Source organism: Trachemys scripta, chromosome 4 (assembly GCF_013100865.1).
Source record: "Trachemys scripta elegans isolate TJP31775 chromosome 4, CAS_Tse_1.0, whole genome shotgun sequence".
Taxonomy (NCBI): domain Eukaryota; kingdom Metazoa; phylum Chordata; order Testudines; family Emydidae; genus Trachemys; species Trachemys scripta.
In genome coordinates this window covers 119,419,324-119,441,597 of record NC_048301.1, presented here as the reverse complement: position 1 = coordinate 119,441,597, position 22,274 = coordinate 119,419,324, and the positions used below count along the sequence as shown (strand labels likewise).

Genomic DNA, 22,274 nt, shown 5'->3' with positions numbered 1-22,274 from the left:
GGAATGCATCTGATTGGGTTCTAGCATGTGGTCTGTAAATTAAAGTGAGAGAGGGCATTCTGACACTTGTAGACTCTCTAGGCTACATGATGAGGGTGATTGTTACTGGTTCCTTTTATTCAATATGGGGGATGTGCTGTGGGTGCAGGGTTTTTCTTGTGGGGGAAAGGGTGGGCTTGGGAGGAGCTGGCATGGTAGAGACTAGCTGTTTATGGATACAGGGAGGGAAGCTATCAGATGGGACAGACTCAACCTCTCCTGCCCTCTCACTGGGGGAGGGCAGCAGACTGTGTGTGGTGGGGAGGGAGCCTGGGCTGGATCTGGGGGAGGCTGGGTGCACTTAGCTCAAGTTGACATTCTGCAAGAGAAACTAAAGTGTGATTGAAAAGGAAGGGTACGGTTTTCAGAAGTGCCCACGTTTCTAATTTGGATGCGTTAGAGATGCCTGCTGGCTCCTTTGGAAGAACAGGAGGGCTTTTAAAATGCTGCATGAGGAGCAGGAAAGAAGCCGAAGATTAAACCAGTTGCATTTTCATGTGCTCCTCTTCCAAAAGACAACTCTTCCTGTCCAGCTGCTGGTGCTATTCTTAAGGAGCAATTAACACCACACTTTGCTTCTTAGTACAGGGGCAAGGCTCTGGATGGAAAGCAGAGCTAGGCTTGCTGAGATGGCCAGGCCTCTGCTAATGCCCATATTTACTGGTGTTATGTACAGAGAACACCTGTCTCTGAAGTGCTAGATGCCATGTGGCTATTGCACAGATTAAGTTAAACTGGAGGCAGCAGAAGCAAAATATTTCCCAAATGCACGAGGACATAATCGGTGGGAAGATAGACAAACCTAAATAAAGCCTGATAAAAGCTTCTTACTCGGGAATTTATTTTAGAACGCTGACCACGGCTTCGGTAACGGGTCAATGGCACGCCAGATCTTACGGCCCCGGGGGAAAAACCACCACGGTTGGCTGTAGTAGGAATAGTAGGTAATCCTTGTTCCAGTGGCTGTGGCTTTTTTCTAGTTTCCTCTGAAGTGCAGACAGTGAGAATTGGGTTATACTTTGCAGTTAGTGCTACAGGAACCAAGGGGAAACTTTCTAAAACAGCAACAGGAATAATTCCGGACTGCCAGCACCCTCCGACAGCTTGGGCCAGTCGCTTCACCTCTCTATCCCTTCCCTGTTTTGAGCTAGCCTGTGGGTTTAGATTATAATCACTTTGGGGCAGGGACCGTCTCTTGCTATGTGTTTAGACAGCACACTGAGGCCTTTCTGTTGGCTGGGACCTTCTTGTGCTACCGTACTACCAAAAAAAGGTAAAAAGTAAAACACTTGGTTCCAAACACTGTAAAGCATGTGAAATTGATGTGAATCTCTACCAGGGAATTCTGGGGAGGCAAATTCCCATTGATGAGAGCTTTAGTGGAGAAAAAGGCCTGGCAGCTTCTAGCAAGGTGCTACTTTGTGTGTTTAAGCCTTGCTCCAAGCAGTCTTGGCCTCTGTTCCTGAAATAGGGCTGAATGTGATTTGTCTGGATTTGAAGCAGATTGGTGCTCAGAACCAGTTCAGCTGCATACTTATTGTCAGTGACAGGTCACGGGTTAGTCAGACAGCTCAGAGCAGGATAGGGAGGCATGGTAGTAAAAATCCCTGTCTTGTCTACACTAGAGCTTGTGATGAACTCTGGGAACAAAGTTTGGGGTCCTGCCCACTTGAGGCTTTGTCTTGTTTGCAAGTCAGAATAATGGAAGTCTTTCTCTTTTCAGCCTTCATGGATGAACTCTGAAAATTGCTCAGGGTAACATCCTGTATGGCAGAGGTGGGCAAACTACGGCCTGCGGGCCACATCTGGCCCTCAGGACCGTCCTGCCTGGCCCCTGAGCTCCCAGCCAGGGAGGCTAGCCCCTCCCCTGCAGCTACGCCACCGCGCGGGCAGCGCTCTGGGCGGCGGGGTTGTGCGCTCCTGCAGAGCAGCACGGCAGCGTGTCTGGCTCTGGCTGGGTGGCGCGGTTGCCAGACATGCTGCTCTGCGCGGCATGGTAAGGGGATCGGGGCCGGGGGGTTGGATAAGGGGCGGAGGGCGGTCAGGGGATGGGGAAGGAGGGGGTTGGATAAACGTGGGAGTCCTGGGGGGCCTGTCCGGGGCAGGAATGGGGAACAGGGGGGGAGGGTGGGGGGTTGGATAGGTGTGGGGTCCCAGGGAGGGGCCTATCAGGGGGCAGGGGTGTGGATAAGGGTTAGGGGGCAGTCACGGGGTGGGGTCCCGGGGGTGGTTAGGGGTGGGGGGTCTTGGGAGGGGGCAGGAGTGTTGATAGGGGTCAGGGCAGTCAGGGGACAGGGAGCAGGGGGGGTTGGCTGGGTGGGGAGTTCTGAGGGGAGCAGGTGGCTGGAAGTGGGAGGAGGCAGGGGCCAGGCTGTTTGGGGAGGCACAACCTTCCCTACCTGATCCTCCATCCAGTTTTGCAACCCCAATGTGGCCCTCGGGCCAAAAAGTTTGCCCACTCCTGCTCTATGGTGACGGCGTCTAACAGTTCAGCAGATGGGGAAGATGAGAGATGCATGCTTGCAGGATTATAATCTTATACAGAAAATTAACAACAACAAACACCCACCCTGAGCACTCCCTCCTGGTCCTAGCTGTGAGAAAGCTACTACTGTGACCTTCATAAAGGGGCATTGTAAGGAGATTTTGTGAAGGGCTTGCTGCAGAAATATTTCATTGCATTTTGCAGTGGTTTCTAAATGAGAGCTTCTGTTTTTGGCTGTGGAATTCTGCCAAGCTGGGCGTTTCAGCACCCAGTAACTTACTGCGTGGTAGAAATACACATCCTGGATATTCTGCTTTTATACCTCTAAATAAAACAAAAGGGTGGTGACTACAGCAATCCAAAGGACCTGGTGCTAGCTACATGAGGGGACTAGATTCCTGCGTGCTTCCAGAGCCCGCAGCCCTGCATGCCAAAAAGGAATGGAGTCTAGCTCTTATACCAGTGTTTGCTATGGGGAAGGTGGAGGGCCTGAGGCTAGTCATTCCTGGGCTTTCTAAAGAGTTTATAACATAGAAGATGTGACACTTGCAGTCATTGCTTGGTCTCCTCAGCCGTAATTACTTCAAATGTGGCTACTTTAATGCCTAAATAGGGCAAACTGTAGCTGCCTGCTTTGCAGCTGCGAATTTGAGTTCTCAACATGTCTGACACGTAGCAGCTCTTCTGAAACAGAACTGGAAGTGTCATAACTATTACTCGGGTTTTTGGGAAATGTTACACGTTGAATCGACTCCTATTTTTAGGTGTTTTTTTTTCCCTTTGGTTTAAATTTCTTCCATATGAGGGTAGGAAAGAAATAGGAAAGAGAAAACCTGAGAGAAACCTTTAAAACTGGTCTTCTCAGGGGCTTTTAACGCTTGAGGGAAAATGTCGTAGCATGCAGAATTGGTAATATAAATCAGCCCTAATGGTCTTGTCTGGCCCTATTCTCTACGAATTTTGCTTGGTGATTTCAGATCTAGTGAAACTCCTACTTCAATCTAGTGTTAGCAGTGAATTGCAGTTTGTAATTCTCTCTTGCTTAGATTTAAATTGGGGGGAGTGGGGGAGAAATAGCCTACTGAGAAGATCTGTTGCTCATCAAATGCTGCAACCTTAGTCTGTGCTGTGAAGGGGAGAGGGTTTCTGGAAAAAGGCAAACAAATGAATCCAAGTCTGAGTAAGATCAGTCAGCTTAGTAATTTTCCGGAGTGGGTGAAAGATTGATTTCTCAGTAGCCTCATCCTCAAATGCTGCACTGGACTAGTCAGTCTTGGTAGAACAGCAGCTGAAAGGGAAGTTCAGTGAACCTTATGAACGCTCAGTATGACTCTAAAAATAAGAACAGGAGTACTTGTGGTACCTTAGAGACTAACACGTTTATTTAGTGTTATTTAGTACAAGTACTCCTGTTCTTTTTGCGAATACAGACTAACACGGCTGCAACTCTGAAACCTAAAAATAAGAGAGTTGGAAACTAGTGCATGCAATCTCTGCTGGAAAGTGACGTTGTTAAAAAAAAAAAATCATAAATTTGTTTAGATGCTATTGAAAGTTAAATTGTACAGAAAAAGCTAACAATCCTTATGGACTGTCTGCTTTTGGTATTGAGAGTGAAAATGGCCCAAAATGTTGTGATTTTTATGTGGTTGGGGCATTTGTTGTTTACCCTGCAAAGGGCCGTCTCTAACCCTCTTTAATCTCAGCTCTGGTTGTAAGCATATCTTGTCAGCCATGTGAGTGTTCAGTCTGAATAGCACTTGTCTGTTGCTAGCCAGGTGTAGCATCTTACTTTGCTGGGCTGTGAATCTGTAAATCCTGAGCTCTTTCCTGAATGCCTGTGTGCTTTAATCTGCATTAAAGCCCCAATTTATGTGACTTTCCCTCTGTATTGAGCTCGCTCAATGGAAGCTGCAGTCACCTGACCTACAAAGAGAAGAAATACTCCTTTTGGGCTTGGGAGCATAGTTCAACTAATGGGGTTTATTTAGGGGGAATACCATGTAAATGATTCTTTTGTCAGAGCTACAATGTGACTTGGTTCTGCTCATGATGGTCATGTGGTGTTGGCCAAAAAGCTGTCTAAATATGCTTCTAGCAAAAAAAAAAAAAAAAAGAGTGGTGGCTCTGTCAAACAGACTAAACCAGTCTTAAAGTTTTAATTAAAACAGTCTCCAATGCTTTGTTTCCTCTTGCTGCTGTATGTTGGTTCAAGGCACAAATGCTTGAAAATGAATTAGTATTAGGTGACTTCTGAAAACCTCACCTCCAGTTTTGATCCAGATTACACTTCCATGAGATCACCATTCATGGTACTTGGCGTGATAAGCAGAAGTTTCCTTGATCTTCAGGAGTCCTGGCTAGTGTCCCCAAGGTACCTCTCAGCTGGGGTGAGTAGACCCAAGGTCCCTTGTAATCTGCGGGTGGATGGAACTAAATTCTGCAACTGGGTTTTTGATTCTTCAGGCTGCAAATTCTGCAGCAGCTTCATTTTGATTAAATAAAGGTTTTTTTAATTGATCATGTATGAAAATGAACAATATGTTCTGTATAGTGGTCTCTTCTATCTTTAGGTGAAATTTAGTCTATATGGCATTGTCCCTGCATTTTCAGTTCTTGATATGACACATATTGATGTTGTAGGAGCTGCTGGAGGTTTTGGCCACCGGGGGAAAGGAAGTTGAGACTTTTTTGGCACTCTGGCGGGTATCAAGGCAGTCTAGGACAGTGGAATAAGCACACTAGCTGGATGCTCATACTAACGGAGGGCAGGCCTAGACATGGGGGAAAGTCAATCTAAGCTACACCATTTGAGTTACTTTAGTAGCGCAACTCAAGTCGATGTAGCTTAGATCTGTTTACTGCGGGGTCCACATTATGCTATGTCAACGGGAGACGCTTTCCTGTCGATTCCCCTTATTATTCTCATTCCGGTGGAATACCGGAGTAGACAGGAGAGCTATCTGCATTCGATTTAGCGGGTCTTCACCAGACCCGCTAAATCGACCCCCAGTGGATTGATTGCCGCAGCCTCGATCCACCCGTAAGTGGAGAAAAGCCCATAGTCATATGTGAATTAATCTTCACAGTTACCATTGAATGAATGTATTGCTACAAATAGGGCCGTTTACCCCTCTTGGAGCCATTGTTTCAGGCTGTCCACAGGTTCAGGAAGACAATGCTATGTCTGTTTACATCCAGTCAGCCTTGAAAACTCTCTCTGTAACCACAGACTAGAAAGTCTTTTCATTTAACATATAGATTGTGGAGCACAACTGCTCAGCAAGGGGTAGATTCTGTGCCAGATTCTGCAGCAGCAGAATACCTGGAACCCTTTCCTCACAAAGTTAATACAAGATGCAGTTTGCCAGAGTAGGATTAATCTCCATGTGCTCTTCTGCCAGGTCATGCTTATGGGCTCCTGGAAGAGCTTCCCAGGCCTGAGAGATGCCTTCTTTGCAGAGCGTTCAGTTATCACGGATATAGTTGTTCTGTGTTTCGGGTTTGCAATAGCACAGCTGCAGTGACTGTGCTGACACACATGGGCCAACTGACAATTATTATCTGATTTTTAAGGATACTTCTATTTCCTGCTCAAAGATGCACATGCCTCTGAATTTCCTCCATGGTGACTTTCAAGAGCCTGTCTTCCTGTGGGATGGAGAGATAAGTGCTCATAAGATTACACTGTAAATCCCTCGCAGGTCCTATGTGCATGTAGGAATGTAGCAAAGCTGTTATATGAAGGGGCGGGCTGGTTAGCTTGTGGTTCCTGTCTGGGGTGCTCCAATTGTCTTGGTCTGAAGGTATTGGGTGCTGTTCTGAACTGTCAGTATAACTGCAGCTAAGCATGTCAATAGTTTTATAGCATGTACAAAAAAAAGGCACTGGCAAACTTATAAACAAGCAACATTTACCCTCCACTCATCTGCGCCTTTCAAGTTCTTCCATCCTCTCCCTGCATTGTCAGCACAAACGTTTAGTTCTCTCTCAAATTGTGCGTGATCTTTGTTTCAGCTGCTTCTTGTGGTGACAGGCATTCAGTCAAAACAAAGCCATCATAATATGAAATGGCGACGTCCATCCTGCGCAGGGCCGGCTCCAGGCACCAGCTTGTCAAGCAGGTGCTTGGGCCGGCCACTCCGGAGAGGGGCGGCACGTCCAGGTATTCGGCGGCAATTCGGCGGACGGTCCCTCACTCTGCCTGGGAGCGAAGGACCTCCCGCCGAATTGCCACCGCAGATCGCGATCGCGGCTTTTTTTTGTTTGTTTGTTTGTTTGTTTTGGCTGCTTGAGGCAGCCAAAACCCTGGAGCCGGCCCTGATCCTGCAGCATGGAGATCTACCTTCCGCATGACATCCTCCCTGCAATCTGTTATTTGTGAGCAGCTCTTCCTCCTTTAGCAACACTTGCCATGACAAAAGACCAAGGGAAAAACTTTAGGGATCTTCAGGCTAGTGACACAGAAATGTCTAAATACTAATTTCCTTTGACTTTCTTGGGCTCATAATGGAAACTATCTTAACCCTACAATGTGTAGTTGTGTTATGGCTCCACAATGAAGTCACAAGTCAGTTCAGTTTGAGATAACAATTAAGGTTGGTATGGGTGTAATTTTACTCAGTATGGCCAACCCTAAGCATTGAAAACCATCACTCTGGCCCCAAAATATCATGAGACTTTAAAAAAACAACATTCTAGCCTCTGTATTTGTCTGCTGGTTTCTGAGCCTTTGGCATGAATTTGTTTCATGCATTTGAGCTTTTCTCTGCAACCGGGATGGCTAGAAACGTATTACTTTAAAAATGAAAGTTGATATACTTTTGTAACTACATGATTCTAGGAGCTGGGGCTTTACCAAAACCAACAAATAGCCTGAGATTTGTGATTAAAATCCAGAGCACAGAAAGCACCGCTTTCCACCCCAGGGCATTCACTCCCTCCTGTCCAGTAGAGGGGGTGATGGAGTAGCAGAATTGTATTTAAGGACAGGTTTCCGAGTAGCAGCCGTGGTAGTCTGTATCCGCAAAAAAGAACAGGAGTACTTGTGGCACCATAGAGACTAACAAAGCCAGAAAAGAGATATTGGGAAGGATGAACCAAATGCCTAGAAACTGCCAAAGACTAACTGGAAAATCTTGCAGGAAATCTTTGGTTGTTTCAGCCTGTGAAATTAGACTTTAAAGCACCCTGAATTATATGTAATGGGATGGCCTGATAGTGAAGCTGCAACATGAGCTGCATCTAAGCAGACAAGAATTCAAACCCTATGAATTCTGTGGAAAGCATGTAGGCACCTATTGAAACGTTCCATTGTTATCTGTCATTGCTAAGTTTAGCTGCATTTAGTGACCTTCAGAGGTTGCTTCACGCACAAGCAGAACAGAAACATTGACATGGTACCTAGCTCAAGGAGAGATGTTTGTTTCTTCTCTGAGGGGCACATTTCAATAATCTAATATATCTCCTGTCTCTACCCACTTCCACCAGTCATCCCTCCCCTTTGATAGTATTAAAATCCGACTCTCTTTGGATATAAGAGGAGAGTCCAGCACTAACTTCTAAAGCAATCTCCTTAGGAAGGGCTCTAGGGGTTGTTGATAAATTGTAATGTCAGTTGCTTGACTGTACTTTGTGGTGGTATTTTGTTATGAAATATACGCAAGAGACCAAATAACCAATGTCAGTCAGGTTTATTAATATGGTACAGGAAGAAGGTTCTGTACGATACCACTTTCCAAAGAGCATGTCTTGTGCCATGATGTTGTTCACCTTACGCAGAAAGTGCGCTCTCCAAAGTTACATTTCTAAAGCCATCCTTGTACACCCTACTTGTAAAAGGAACTGCATAAGTCATTTGAGATTGGATTGAATTAATCCGTTCTCTATCTTGTTTGGTTCTGGTACTATACCCTTTTATCTTTTGTTCTAAACCCATGCATTTGAGGTCATGATGCTCCCTTATTTTTGTTTTGAGCACTTGTCCTGGTACTAAGGGGCATGAAGGCACCTCTTAGATTAGCATGGGTAACTCCTTTCCTGTTGCTATGAAGACCTCTGTCAGTATCAGATCTACTCAAGTCAAGACTTAATTTAGCATAAGTGTACAGGATTATAACAAAAGTACAGGGCAATGTGGGCTATATAACTGTTATACTAATTCTTCAAATGCTTAGAATGTATATTGCAGGTAGTATTATCAGCATAATATATGTATACTATTCAGCATATATTAGTCAACAGTGTGCACTTAACTTCCTATAGAAAACAAAACCAATTCCCCAAATTATTTCATACTCCAGTCACTTTCTAGTTTGCCCTGACCACTACTCTAACCCTGTCCTCCTCTGTGGTAAGATCGGCACCTCCCAGGGGCTAGCCTGCATTTCCTGTGCTGCCCTACTTCTGCAGGAATATATTTTGTCTTTTCCCCCCACTGTGATAGTGAACTTATAATGGCTATGTGAATGTTAAAGCTTAGAAGAGGAAGTGGTTACTAGCCAGCTTGGAGGCCCAAAATAGTTAATTTGCAAAAATCCACATAACATGGTCTTTTAAAAAATAAATGACACTGCGTGATTGTGTTTGTACAGTACCGTTCCTTGCCAAATGCCATGGCTCTACAATAACTGCATGTGCAACCCCTGCACTTTCCAGAAGCAAGACTTTTTCAATGCTGCCAATAACTCAGCACGGCTGCCCAACCCTACAATAAACCTGTGTGACTGATCTGTAGTTGGCAAGGAAGCTGCCAACTTTCAAAGGGTTATCTATGCTTTTAATTCACTGCTTATAAATATCTTATGGCAAAGCCCTTCAAAAGTGTCTTTTGAGTGACTGTCTTGAGACACCTTTCAGGAGCCTGAATTTCTGAATGTGCTGGGCACCCACCTCTAAAAATCTGCTCTGTTCAAGGTGTGTCAGGTTGGGAATCTAAAAAGCAAGGCACCTGGAATCTTTAGTCACTCTTGAAAATATTTGCCTTTTATTATTTTAAATGGGTGGTGGTCTTGATTCTTGTTGAATCCCTCAGGGAACCTCCTTGCCCCCATTCTAACTTCCTTAAACAACTTCTGAGTTTCACATGAGTGTTGCATCTAATTCTGATCCAGCACTGATGGGGAATTCTTCTGTGTGTTGGAGGAAGCCAAGAAGGGTGACAGTTGGAGAGATCCAGGGAACCTGCTTCCTCCTAAGGACTCTAGAGTAAAATGCTGTTGTATTCTTTACTAAGTGCTGACATCTCTGTGTTCTCTGCAGATCTTAGAAACCCAGCTTAATTGCCACCAACTTCACTCAAGATGCCGCCAGCAATTGGAGGCCCTCAGGGATACACCCCACCAGAAGGCGGATGGGGATGGGCTGTGGTCGTCGGAGCCTTCATCTCCATTGGCTTCTCCTATGCATTTCCCAAATCAATTACTGTGTTTTTCAAAGAGATTGAAGCCATCTTCGATGCATCTAGCAGCAAAGTCTCCTGGATCTCCTCCATCATGCTGGCTGTTATGTACGCAGGAGGTAAGCAAGCAGACTAGAGACAAAAGGGAGGTGATTGTTTGTTCTGTGTCTGATTTAATGGTCTCCTGTTGTATTGCCTTTCTTCAAAACACTAATAGGAACTGACTTTGTTTCCCATTTGGGTGAAATTTTCTAAACGGGTTTGTTTAGAGAAGTTTGGCATAAACTTTATTTAATGCCCAAAGTGTGAAAATGAGGTTAATCTGTCCTGCTCCTCTGCAAAGCTATAAGTAAAATCTTTCCAAGGAATTAGGACTTGCGTAATTCTGCACTTGCCCTCGTTAGAATGTAGCTGTGACATTTTATCTGCTTTGAACGTCTACCGGAAGACCAGCGTATGATGCTACGGTCAATGCAGGAGTCCCTACAGAAAGTTGTTGCGTAGATGAAAGAAATTACAGCTTGCAGAGCTGATTCTAAACACAGCAAATCAATAGACGTACACACTGTGGTGTGGCCAAAGGTAAAGTGATAGATCTAGGAACAAAGAATGCAGACAAGGATTTGGGGGGTCATGGTGGATAATAGCGGAACATCAGCTCCCACGGCGCCACTGTGGCCGAAAGGGCTAGTGTGATCCTGGGATGTATAAATTGGAATCTTGAGTACGAGTAGGGAGGTTTTTTACCTCTTTATTTGGCACTGATGTGACCTCCCTACAGGAATAGTCTGTCCAATTCTGATGTTCACTGTACAAGAAGGATATTTGTTAACTGAACAGGGTTCAGAGAAAGGGCATGAGAATGATTAAAAGATTGGAAAACCTGCCTTACGGTGATAAATCGATTGAGCTCCTAGAACCTAACTTAACAAAGAGAGGGTTAAGGATTGACTTGCTCAGTCTGTAAGTACCTACGTGAGGAACAGAGATTTGATAATGGTCTCTTCAGTCTAGCAGACAATGGTATATATAACAAGATCCAATGGCTGGAAGCCAAAGCTAGGCAAATTCAGATATTTAATAATGAGGGTAGTTAACCACTGGAACAATTTACCAAGGGTTGTAGTCCATTGACAACTTTTAAATCAAGATTCCAAGAGAGAGGCTCTAATTCAAACAAGAATTTGGGGCGGTTCTAAGGCCTGTGCGCTACAGGAGGTCAGACCAGATGACCAGTGTTCCCTTTTGGACTTGTCTATGAATTTGTACCAGCTGAGGATCTGGCCCGAACATGAACACAACACCTGCTCTTCCTGTAACTTTTTTCTTTTCGTTCTGTTTCTCCCTTCTAGTGCTGAGAAATCTGACCTGGTCAAAGCGAGTCCTAGTTGCCTGGGCTAACTTTAGCAAGGGCATTTTGCAAACCTACCGAAAAGAATTGTTTCAAACTCCTCTTAACAGCAGAAAGATGGCAGCAGGGACCAAAAGTATAGGAAACAATTGGACAAGGCAAACAGTTACTTTTTTTTTTTTTTTTAAATGCTGGTGAAGCCCCCTTCTTCCACATCCTGGGGGTTTGGACAGATGGGGGCAAGACTCCAAACCACCTCCAATCTTGCATTGCTTTCCTTAAAATAGGTAACTTCTGATCACATGGGGGTGGTGGGCTCTTACCCCCGTCCTCGCTTCCCCAATATTCTGTAGCAGCCTGTGAATGTGCGTGGTAAACTGTGGCTAAAAGAAGCTCCCACTGTGACAGCCGTAGTGTCCACCCTGGCGGCAGCTCTGAATATTGGCGATTATGGTGCTGCCGCTATCCCAAACTGGCAAACCGCCTGACACATATTTGCATTTGTGCATCAAAAGCAGCTGGCGGCAGGAGCTGGGCATGAGGCTTTTCCTTGGGGGAACAGTCCCTGCTTTGTCCTAGCTCAGCTAGTGAGGCAACCGGCACATTTCCCTGCCTCCATGTTATAACAAGCTTGTAAATTGTAACTGACTTAATATGAGACCTGATCTAGGCCATTCCCTGTCTCTCTCTGGTGGTCCTGAGAATGTGTTCTCTTGAACGCTCTTGGGAGCCTATATGCAGAAGGATCAGTAATGGCTAAAAGAGACATGGCAAGATGGAACCAGTCACCTGCTCTTGGAACGAAACGCTGCTTAATTTTTTTTCTACAGTGATTTGCCTCCCTCCCTCAATTGCCAGGCCTTAGGGTTGCTCCTTCACAATGATGGCTGCAAAGGTCTTAAAATCCCAACAGCTCACCCAGGGCCGGCTCTAGGCACCAGCAAACCAAGCACGTGCTTGGGGTGGCATGGCGGCATTCTGGTCATCCTTTTTTTTTTCTTCTTCCAGCAGCAAAAGCCTAGAGCTGGCCCTGGGAGCAGCTGCACGGGGGGCGCCCTGGGGCTGCTGTGGTTCGTGCTGCGGGGGAGCAGCACCGCACCTTGTGGCTGGGCCGGGCAGGCTCTGAGCAGGGGACACTTGGGCTGGGGGCCACCCCACGGGACACATGGAGCCGCCTGCAGGTGCTGCAGGGTGGCCGCCCCCCAGCGCTGCAGCCGGAGCCGGGTGAATCAGCCCGAGCCGCCCAGGGACTGCGGCAGGGCGGCCAGAAGCAGCAGTGGGGCTATAGAGGGCAGGGCGCTGCCGTGCGGGCCCGTGTCCCGCTCTCCGGGGCTCTGCTCCCTCTGGAGCTGCCCTGCCCTGGCTCCTCAGGCCCCTGCCGGGGCAGTCCCCTGGCTCTGCCTTCCCGGGTCCCAGCCGGTCCTGGAGGCGGGAGCCCTGGCTGGAGGGACCCTGGGCTGAGGCACGGCCCAGGAGCCCCACTACTTACCCTGACCCTGCCAGTACTAGACTGCCTGGAGGCAAGGAGGGAGTGGGTGGAGTCAGCACTGGTGGGGGGAGCCCAGGGCTCGGGCAGCGGGGGGAAGAGAGCCCAGGGCTGGGGCGGCAAGGGGTGCAGGTGGGGGGGGGGGGAGAAGAGCCCAGGGCTGGCGGGGGACGGGGGCAGCCAAAATTTTTTTTTGATTGGGGCAGCAAAAAGCCTAGAGCCGGCCCTGAGTTCACCAGTGCCTGGTCCTGCAAACTGGTTTGTTAATGTGTATGTGACTTAAGTGCTGTTTTGCACTATGGCCAGAGTTTGAAACTGTCTATAACTTTCCAGAGCAAGGAATGCTCCTCTGTAATAGCTTTGGTGTTTGACTTAGGGGTGGCACAAGTACACACAACCACCGCATTGCTGGCATCAGGTTTTCCACAGCTCTTACAGTATGGACTAAGAACTTGTAAAGAGAGAGTTAAGTAAATAATAAACTGTGTGGCTAGAGTTAAGCCTGAGTCACCAGATGTGACATCAGCCCCACCCCTTTCCCCAAATAATCTTTTCTTGTAACCTTAGGACATCTGACTAACTCTACTTCCTGGAATGAGAGGTTCTTTGCATACAAAATCTGCTTTAGTATCTCTTCGGAGGAAGTTCGGAGTGTGTGTGTGACGTTTGCAAAGGCGGCTCCTCACCCTGCCCCTGCCCCCACCCCAGACAGACTGTACTACTGCTCTGCATGCTTGTTCACAAATCTGCAGCGAACCAGCAAGAATACTAAACTCTGCTTGGCTGAGCCTTTGTTGAGCAGCTACAATGCATGGTCTGTTCCTCCCAGACTCATTTGGAGCCTGAAAAGCACATTCTTGAAGGAACTCCATTTTCTTCATAATGTCTAAAGGATGCTTTCTTCTGGGGAAAGCTGCCAGATTGACCAAGGGACACCGGGAATTGGTCGAGCTTTCCCCGGAATAAGAGGCGAATGAGCAGCAGCAAAGCAAGGCCTAATTCTGAACTCTTGCTAGTTTGACCCTGTTGTGACTCAGCTGAAGTCCATGGTCCGAGGAGAGTTGGGCCTATGCTATGGAGGGCACTGGTTTGTGTTCGCTGCTTTGATTTTCGTCCAAGTGAGTTAAAGGGACACAAGTGAATAATTTGAAATGTCCTTGTCTCCGTTACTAATAAAAATAGGAAAAACACATTTTAATTTCACTTTCTGCTCTTTTCTCAACACTAGTCGATTTTTATTGTCCGTCGGTATTTTGTTAATAAAGTTTCTGGCCCGTTTGAAAGGTGTGCGCTACAGCGCTGCGACAATCTGAGCTTTTGTTTAATCCAAACCAAAGATCTCCTTCCCATTGGAATGGGGAAGGATGCTTGTGAGGATACTTGAGCACGGCTGAGTGTCGCATCCAGCACAGAGCACTTTGGATCTGGCGCTTGCCCTGAGCAGTTTTGGGTTTTTTATGAAGCCTAAATTTTGGGCCCAACTTGACATGAGCATTGCTTTTTGCCACAGTAAGAGCTGATGTCATGAAGCCAAGCTTAACGTACTGCTCCCTGACCATACATCAGCAGGCCTTCGGTCCTACTATTCCCTGGTATGTAATTAGGGGGCAGGGTAGTTTGCAGTGCTGTCCTTGGGATCTGCTCCAGGGACATCAGGGAGTGGTTTCACGGTCAATGGGCAAATCTTTCAAACTTTGCTAAGCTCCTAGTGTGTCCTACACGTTGGCTGGGGGAGGGAGGGAGTGTCAGCCTCTGGATGCAGTGCTGCAGATGTGAAAAGGAGGAGTCAGTCCTTATGGATTCACACTTGGCTCAGTTTGTTGATCAACTCCAATTGCAGAGGTTACTTACAGAGACTGTTCAGGGCTCTGTGCCTGATGGGAAGTATCTGCATGGGCACTGCACGTGATGGAGGATGTAGGCCAGTTGGAATCCTGCTGGGATTTCGAAGTGCCTTGGCTCCACATAGGAAGCCAGGTTGCTGACACTGCCACGGGATCCTCTTCAAACATTTTCTAGGTTCTGCTCAACTAGAGGTGAAAAGGACAAGCCACATCTGAGTAGCCGGGAATAACATGTTGACCTTGCTGTCTGTTAATGGTGAAACCAAGTCTGTTAATGTTCGATGGGTGCTCATTCAGTTTATTTAAATACATTTTAGTGTCTGTAGAGCATGCACCACTGTATCTGATCAGTGTTTACTTTGGATTAGGATTTCTTGTAATGAAGTGTTTTAAACTGTGGGTGCACATGGCAATCTGACTGCTCAAACATTGGAGGAGTAATTAAAATGACAAATGAACAAAAATTCCTCCCCTGCACGTGAAACGTTTCTGCTGGAGGAGCTTTGGAGCTGTGGCTACTCCCTGGCTGTGCGTTCAGCACACAGCTAGTCTGTGCTAAACATCCTGTTATTTTTGTTACCCTGTCTGTGCTCTCCCACTTGCTTCTGTGTTTCCTCCACATGTTACTCCTGATCTGTAAGCCCTTTGGGGGGCAGGGATGCTTGCTTACCATGTATTTCACAGTTCCTGGCATAGTAGGGCCCTGAGCTGGCTGACTCCTTTAGGTGTCACCACAATATAAATGATCGATCAAATTTTGGATGGTTGCAAACAGGATAGACCCCACATATCCCAGTTTAGAAAACTGCAGTCTGATCTTCAGGACAGAAATATCCCCAAAGAGTGGACAGCATCACATGCAGCACAAATAAACACAAACTCTCTTGTTTCCAAGTAGCTGTGGGAAAGATTCTTTACATCCCCACTCCTCCTGTCCCTTGCTTCTTTTCATGAGTAGCTATAATGAAAGTTCATGTTACTATTTTCTTTGGGTATAAGGGGGAGGGGATTTTTTTCTTGTCTTGCCCTCCAAGCCAGAGGAGTTGAGTATGTACAAGTTTAAAAGGTTTCTCCTGGGATATAAAGGAGCGCATGTCACACTGCTGTAGAGGAAGACCGTATTCTGAGCTAGTGTGACTAGCTAGTGCAGGAGATGAATCATGCTGATGTTTCAGAAGCTATGCTGGTCTGGCGGAGGTGGCCACAGCCAGCATCATAGACTGATTCAGATGTCAGTTGATGGAAGGCTTTCAAGAGTAACTGATGACTCTTGAAAACTTGGAAAAAAACACTTAGTTTAGGGACCATCCTGCTTTTTCCTTTCTCTAGATTGGTAACATGCATGCAGACAAGATTTCCATGTGACTGTGGCTTTTTATGTATAGAACTCCAGTAGAAAATAAGGAGCAGGATCTAACCAAACAGATCATGGTTTCACAGTGGTGGGATGGCTTGACTCAAACGTTCAGGTTTCCATCAGGTTTCTGTAGCTGAAGCAAAGTGAAACTTTTTAAAACAAAAAAACCCAAAACCAACATTGACTCAGTTTAAACGCCAGTCTCACTTGAGCACTGTTCTTTCTGTTCTGACTCACTAAAGTATTTTACAAAATCCCTTCAAATCTCCCCCTTTCTGCCCCCATGTGCACTTGATAGTTTGGTACCACCCACATCTAAAAGCTCTTACTAGAGAATCTTACCCAACATGCAGGCTTTTGAAAATGTCCTTTCTCTATATCATAACCCCCCTCCTGAGGGGGGGAAAAAATGACCAGCTTGTTGCACACCGCATATTCAGAGGTGTTCATGTGTTGGGAGATGTGTGGTGAGTTGTTTGAGCCACTCCCAGAATAGCTAGAGTTTGCATTAGGGTTCAGAGAATAATAAAAATAACTAGCTCCTATATAGTGCTTTGCATCATGAGCTCTCAGTGCTTTCCAAGGGAGTCAGCATGGTACCATCCCTGTTTTATAGATGAGGAGCCTGAGGCACAGGAAGGGGAAGTGGCTCATCCAAGGTCACCCAGCTGGCTAGAGGCAGGAATAGATCCCAGGAGTTCTGAGTTCCAGTGTAGTGCCTTATCCACTAGGCCACACTGCCTTGGAAGGGATGGGTGGGACCAGATCTTGTGTCTCAGAGCTATTGGGACAAATTAATCTGTAGTATAACACCACTGAATTCCCTGGAGTTACACCAGGGCTTAATCTGCCCCCTGGTGTCTCTATAAACCTGGGGAGGCAGAACTGCATCAGTTCATACTTGTGAGTCTCTCTGCAACCCTATGGACTTACAAACTTCCTCAAACTCTGCAAAGAGCAGAGTGGACAGGCTCTTGCAGGGGAGCCAGCGCCATGTTCCACTGTGAATTGTTTCAGTCTGGATTCTAAACCGCCTGGAACATCGTGCTCTGGAGTGAGATGTCCGAGCACTTAACCCAACATGGTCGTATGTCATCCACCTCGCTCTCCTGCGCTTCTGTACCGCCCCCCCCCCGCCCCTCGACATAAGAGGAATGGCTAATGCTCATCTTGATCATCCATGCCCAGCTTTCACTGACCCCTGAAGCTAAACCTCTATGCAGTCCTATTAGTGTCCGTCTGCTTTGTAATGCATGCCTACCACCCAAAGGTAACTCTTTTGATCTCTTCTAGGTCCCATCAGCAGCATCCTGGTGAACAAGTATGGCAGTCGGCCAGTAATGATGGCTGGGGGCTGTCTGTCCGGGTGTGGCTTGATCGCAGCCTCTTTTTGTAACACTGTGGAAGAGCTCTACTTCTGTGTTGGGGTTGTGGGAGGTGAGTGGTCGTTTCATGACTCCTCATGTTTAGGGTTAGAATCCTAAAAGTTCAACTTAGCCTTGTCCTAAGTCAATATATAAATTGCTATATATCTATACACACTCTGAATCTGAAATCCTCCTTAGTGAAGGATGTGTGTATCAAAGGAGATAATGTTCTGGTACTTAGACATCCCCATCTTATCTCAAATCAGACTTATTTCACACTAGTAAACTTCATTATCTCTTGTATTCTGGAACTCCTTCAATTCTGGCTCTAAAAATAAATAAATAAATAAAACCCAATAGTTTGCTCACTAGCAAAATTGGCACCTTCTTCCTATATCACTGAGAATCTGCAATAACTGGCCAAATCCAGTTACTCCCTTCAGGTAACTTCTGAGTTCAGCGCAAGTATAATGTGAGAAGAACTCAGCCCAGTATCCAATCCATTAATCCCAGAATCTACAGATGTGTAGCGATCTCTCATTTTTAAACTCGCATGTATTCTCTTATTTTCCAGGTCTTGGGCTTGCATTTAACTTGAACCCAGCCTTGACCATGATTGGCAAGTACTTCTATAAGAAACGTCCATTGGCCAATGGATTAGCTATGGCAGGTAGCCCTGTATTCTTGTCTACACTGGCCCCCATGAACCAGTTTTTCTTCGGTATATTTGGCTGGAGGGGGAGTTTTTTAATTCTTGGTGGCCTTTTACTGAACTGCTGTGTAGCTGGATCTCTGATGCGACCTATAGGCCCCAAGCCAGATCAGCTGAAGAAAGAGGTCACAAAAGAAGTATTGCAGGAAGCTGGGAAGTCTGCTATGAAAGCGGATGAAGGAGCTGGCGATGCCAGTGTGGACCTTATTGGTGGAAAGAAGAAGAAGCAGAAGCTCACAGTTTACCAGACTATTAACAAGTTCTTGGATTTGTCCCTGTTTACACACAGAGGCTTCTTGCTCTATCTGTCCGGCAACGTGATTATGTTCTTTGGACTGTTCACTCCCTTAGTCTTCCTCAGCAATTATGGCAAGAGTAAAGAGTTTGGTAATGAGTCGTCTGCCTTTCTGCTCTCCATTCTGGCCTTTGTAGACATGGTGGCTAGGCCTTCCATGGGACTGGTGGCAAACACCAAGTGGGTCAGACCGAGGATCCAGTATTTCTTTGCTGTCTCTGTGGTGTATAACGGAGTGTGCCACCTCCTGGTACCCTTTTCCACCACCTATGCTGGGTTTTGCATCTACGCTGGGTTCTTTGGATTTGCCTTTGGCTGGCTCAGCTCTGTCTTGTTTGAAACACTGATGGATTTGGTTGGAGCTCAGAGGTTCTCCAGTGCCGTCGGGCTGGTGACGATTGTGGAATGTTGCCCTGTGCTCCTGGGACCACCTCTCCTAGGTAGAGTATGTTTATGCATCTCCTGGGGTGAGAATACCAAGGTGGGAGGGAACAACTACTGCTCCTTCCCAAAGGACACTTGCTGGGAAGGCTGAGAATTGAAGGCACAGAAGTGCAGAAAGGCATGAGGGTAGCCAGAACACACATGGAGGGCTCTTCCCAGCAGGAATGGCCATTGGTTATAGACATACTAGAGTGTGTGTGGATTATATCCCAGTGCAGGGAGGGTCTTCCTGCAAGGAGTGTCCACACTCTTTCTACATGAAAGTTCAGAGTCTGTGGGAAGTTTCTCAGAGTTTTTCCCCTAGAGCAAAGCAAACTTTGGTTTTTAACCTTGGGGAGATGGGACAGCTTGGATACCCTGGTTGAAAAATGTCACCCAAAAAGCAGGTTTTCTAGGAAATTCTGGGGGACTCCTAGGCAGTTTTGGAAAACAGCTGGATTTTCTGGTCTACCCAAACCATACAAAAAAAGACTGCCACTAGGCCAAAAAAAAAAAGGGGCTCTTAACGTGAACAGCCTCTTCCTAGTGGGTTTGCTTTTAAAATTTAAGCTGACATTAATTAGAGCTTAGTGCCATGTGCATTGCCATTTTACCAGCACTACATTTGATTAACACTTAGATAAGGCTTTAAAAAATCGAAGCTTTTAAGCAGAGCTTTTGTTCTTGTGGCCAGATGCATGTGTATGCACACACATTACGAATTAGACATCTGGGGAGAGCTTATGCATGCTAGCTTAGAGTGATTCCCACTGTATAATGGGAGACGGTCAGCCACATAATGTGTTGTCCTCTCTGGTCCATCAGGTAAACTCAATGACATGTACGGTGACTACAAATACACATACTGGTCATGTGGAATCATCTTGATCGTCTCTGGGATCTACCTGTTTGTGGGAATGGGCATCAACTACCGGCTGCTGGAGAAAGAACAAAAGGCGGAGGACAAGCTGAGAAACGAAGGGAGAGAGGAGGAAACCAATATCGATGAGGTCGAGAAACAAAAAGAGGTAGAGAAACAAAAAGAGGCCGAGAAACAAAAAGAGGCAAACAATGATGTGGCGCAGAAAAACACAGAAGATGGCATAAAAGAGGAGGAGAGTCGTATGTGAGGGACTGATTTTAATCCTGGAGGGTTGGAGGAAGTGCTGTTCCTCTAAAATAGTGTCTGGGGAAAATGCTGTGCTGGTAGTGAGCAGTCATCAGAAGTGTATAAACCAGATGTTCATTTTTAAACAAAGCTCTCAGTTGTTTTTCCATCTGGATTCAACAGAGGTAACAGCTAAATGTGCCATATCCTCTTACTTGGGTGGGAAACTTTTTTATATTCTGGCTTTTTTTAACAGTAACATGAATGTACGAATAGGTGCCTTAAAGTTTCCATCTCTAGACTACTCTGGAAGAGCCTTAACGCTACTCTGTAAACCATGTTTTAGTTAGTTTTGTGATCTGCTTAGGGTATGTCTGTTTTTAAAGCCATAAAAAAGGATACTGGATATTTTGAGGCTCAACCGGCTTCAATGCTGAGTCTAAAATGAATACTGCTTCACATACTTCTTAACTGCCAGACTTAGTGGAAGTTGGAATATTTTTGGGGTGGGTTAGTGGGAGGGGTGGTCTTAAAATAAAACAAGACAAAATCCAAACTCCTTTGGGTGCCAGACACCACCTGGCTCTATTTGTAGGCTTTTCTAGCACCTCTTGAAAATATTTTTATCTACTGTAGTTTTTTAAACATCCCCCCCTTAGTTAAATTTTGATGAAACACTTGGGTTGGAATTGATGACTGAAATTAATTTCTATCTTCACTCCACTCCTTTTGGGGTGAAGCCTCATTTTATTGTGATCATCCCATTTTCATAAATGACACTTGCTGATGCAGGAAGGATTCAGGTTTAGATCATCCCACTTTTCCTAGGCAAAGAAATTTCCAAACTCTGTCTTTGTGATGCCTCTCTTTAAAGTAACACTATGAAACCAAATGGGTACAAATGCAGAAGGTTGAGTTGTTTAGTTAGGAACCTGCTTTAGTCATAACTAAAGGAATCAATGCTGGTATGTACCGGGTCTGTGCATCCGTCTTTCCAATCCTATTACTGAGTGAGTGTGGCTTTGGAATTGGAAGTCTTCCGCTGCTGCTTTATTTAGGAAATCAGCATCTCTACCAGTGTGGGTCAGTACTACTATGTCTCTTCCTCTTCCCCTAGCCCTGACCCTGAGCCTCCTAAGAGGTGTCTTTTCTTTCCTGAAGCTTCCTTTCGACTGTGCACCCCCTCAGTAAAATCGAGCATTCTACTCTTCATGGAGCTCTATTCCAAACAAGACGTTGCAAAAGGCTTGCTGGCTGCCTAGGATGGCTCCCACTCCTTTTGAAGTCAACAGCAGAACTCCCAAATGCTTCCATGGGAATGGAGTTGGCTTTTAGCAAGGGGGTGTCAGTTCTGTTACATATTCTCAGAGCCTCTCCTGTGTTCAGAGCATGGCTGGCTCCCTTACTGGTATGGATCTGGTCTTGAGTATGTGGCATATTGTCTTGTGCTCTGAGGCCTAATATTTTGCACACTAAATGGGGCCAGATACAGTCATACTCTTATACGCCCATCAGATAAAATAGCTAAAGCTGCGTAACTGTCCCTTAAAAAAACTCTACTTGCTCCTGTTTAAGTGAGCATTTAAAGCAATTTCTAACTACTCAGATCAAAGACCTTTAAAGGGGGAAGGGGAGGATGTCTTCTGTTTATACATATTTATTTTTTTAGCACTGGTAAATATCACAACTTATGTGAAGAGGGTTAAGCAGATGGCCTGTGACCCATAGGCTCCTGGTGCTTGTGTTTTAGTGAATGTTAAACGGATATCCTGTAAGAGACTGAGGGTTTTGGGTTTTTTCTAATAAACTTTTGTATAATTCATCCACCAAATGTTGATTTTTTTTTTCTTTTCTAGTCAAATATTTTAGTATAATGTTTCATAGACACATTCTAGAGATGTACCAGTTGGTGAGTATTTGGTAGGTTTTTAGCGGGAGAAGCATGTGGGATACTTGAAGTTACAGATTCTTCAGGTTGGCCCGTAAGAGTTGGTGGTGTAATGCAGTTCACCTAATCCGTGAGCACTGGAAGGCTGTGGCAAGAGAATAAGCAACAAAAATAGAACTTCAGTCCTTCCCTTTGAAGGCAGAAGAAGTGTTCTTGTTTGTAATGTGGTTGGTACAGTAAGTGAACTGCATTTCTTGCTCAAATCTCTTTAAAATGACAAGCTGACGAACTTTAAACTCTTACTGGTGCGAGACAAGCCTTCTTAATTTCACAGAGAAGCATGTTGGGGATCATCTGAGCTGCATTTCTTGTGAGATTAAGTCAAAGCCGAACAAAAACAAAGACTTGTAGTTCTCTGTGTTTCTGGAGAATACAACACCCTGATACAAACTCCATTTAAAACTTAGACCCACAAAGCTCATTGGAAAGTAAAAACACTAAAGGGAGTGTACCATTCCAG

At 45.7% G+C, this 22,274-nt stretch overlaps 1 protein-coding gene across 2 annotated transcripts in view; it reads left to right on the top strand.

Annotated features, from left to right (window-relative positions):
• The window catches only part of SLC16A1 (solute carrier family 16 member 1), a 33,605-nt gene extending 11,908 nt beyond the window's left edge, over positions 1-21,697 (top strand). For both annotated transcript variants that reach the window (XM_034770608.1, XM_034770609.1), the window contains 4 exons: positions 9,785-10,042; positions 17,255-17,398; positions 17,903-18,775; positions 19,584-21,697. In XM_034770608.1, coding sequence (XP_034626499.1) covers positions 9,826-10,042; positions 17,255-17,398; positions 17,903-18,775; positions 19,584-19,888 — 1,539 coding nt within the window. In that variant the 5' untranslated portion in view covers positions 9,785-9,825 and the 3' untranslated portion in view covers positions 19,889-21,697. The remainder of the gene's footprint in view (positions 1-9,784; positions 10,043-17,254; positions 17,399-17,902; positions 18,776-19,583) is intronic.
• Positions 21,698-22,274: the final 577 nt, after the last annotated feature.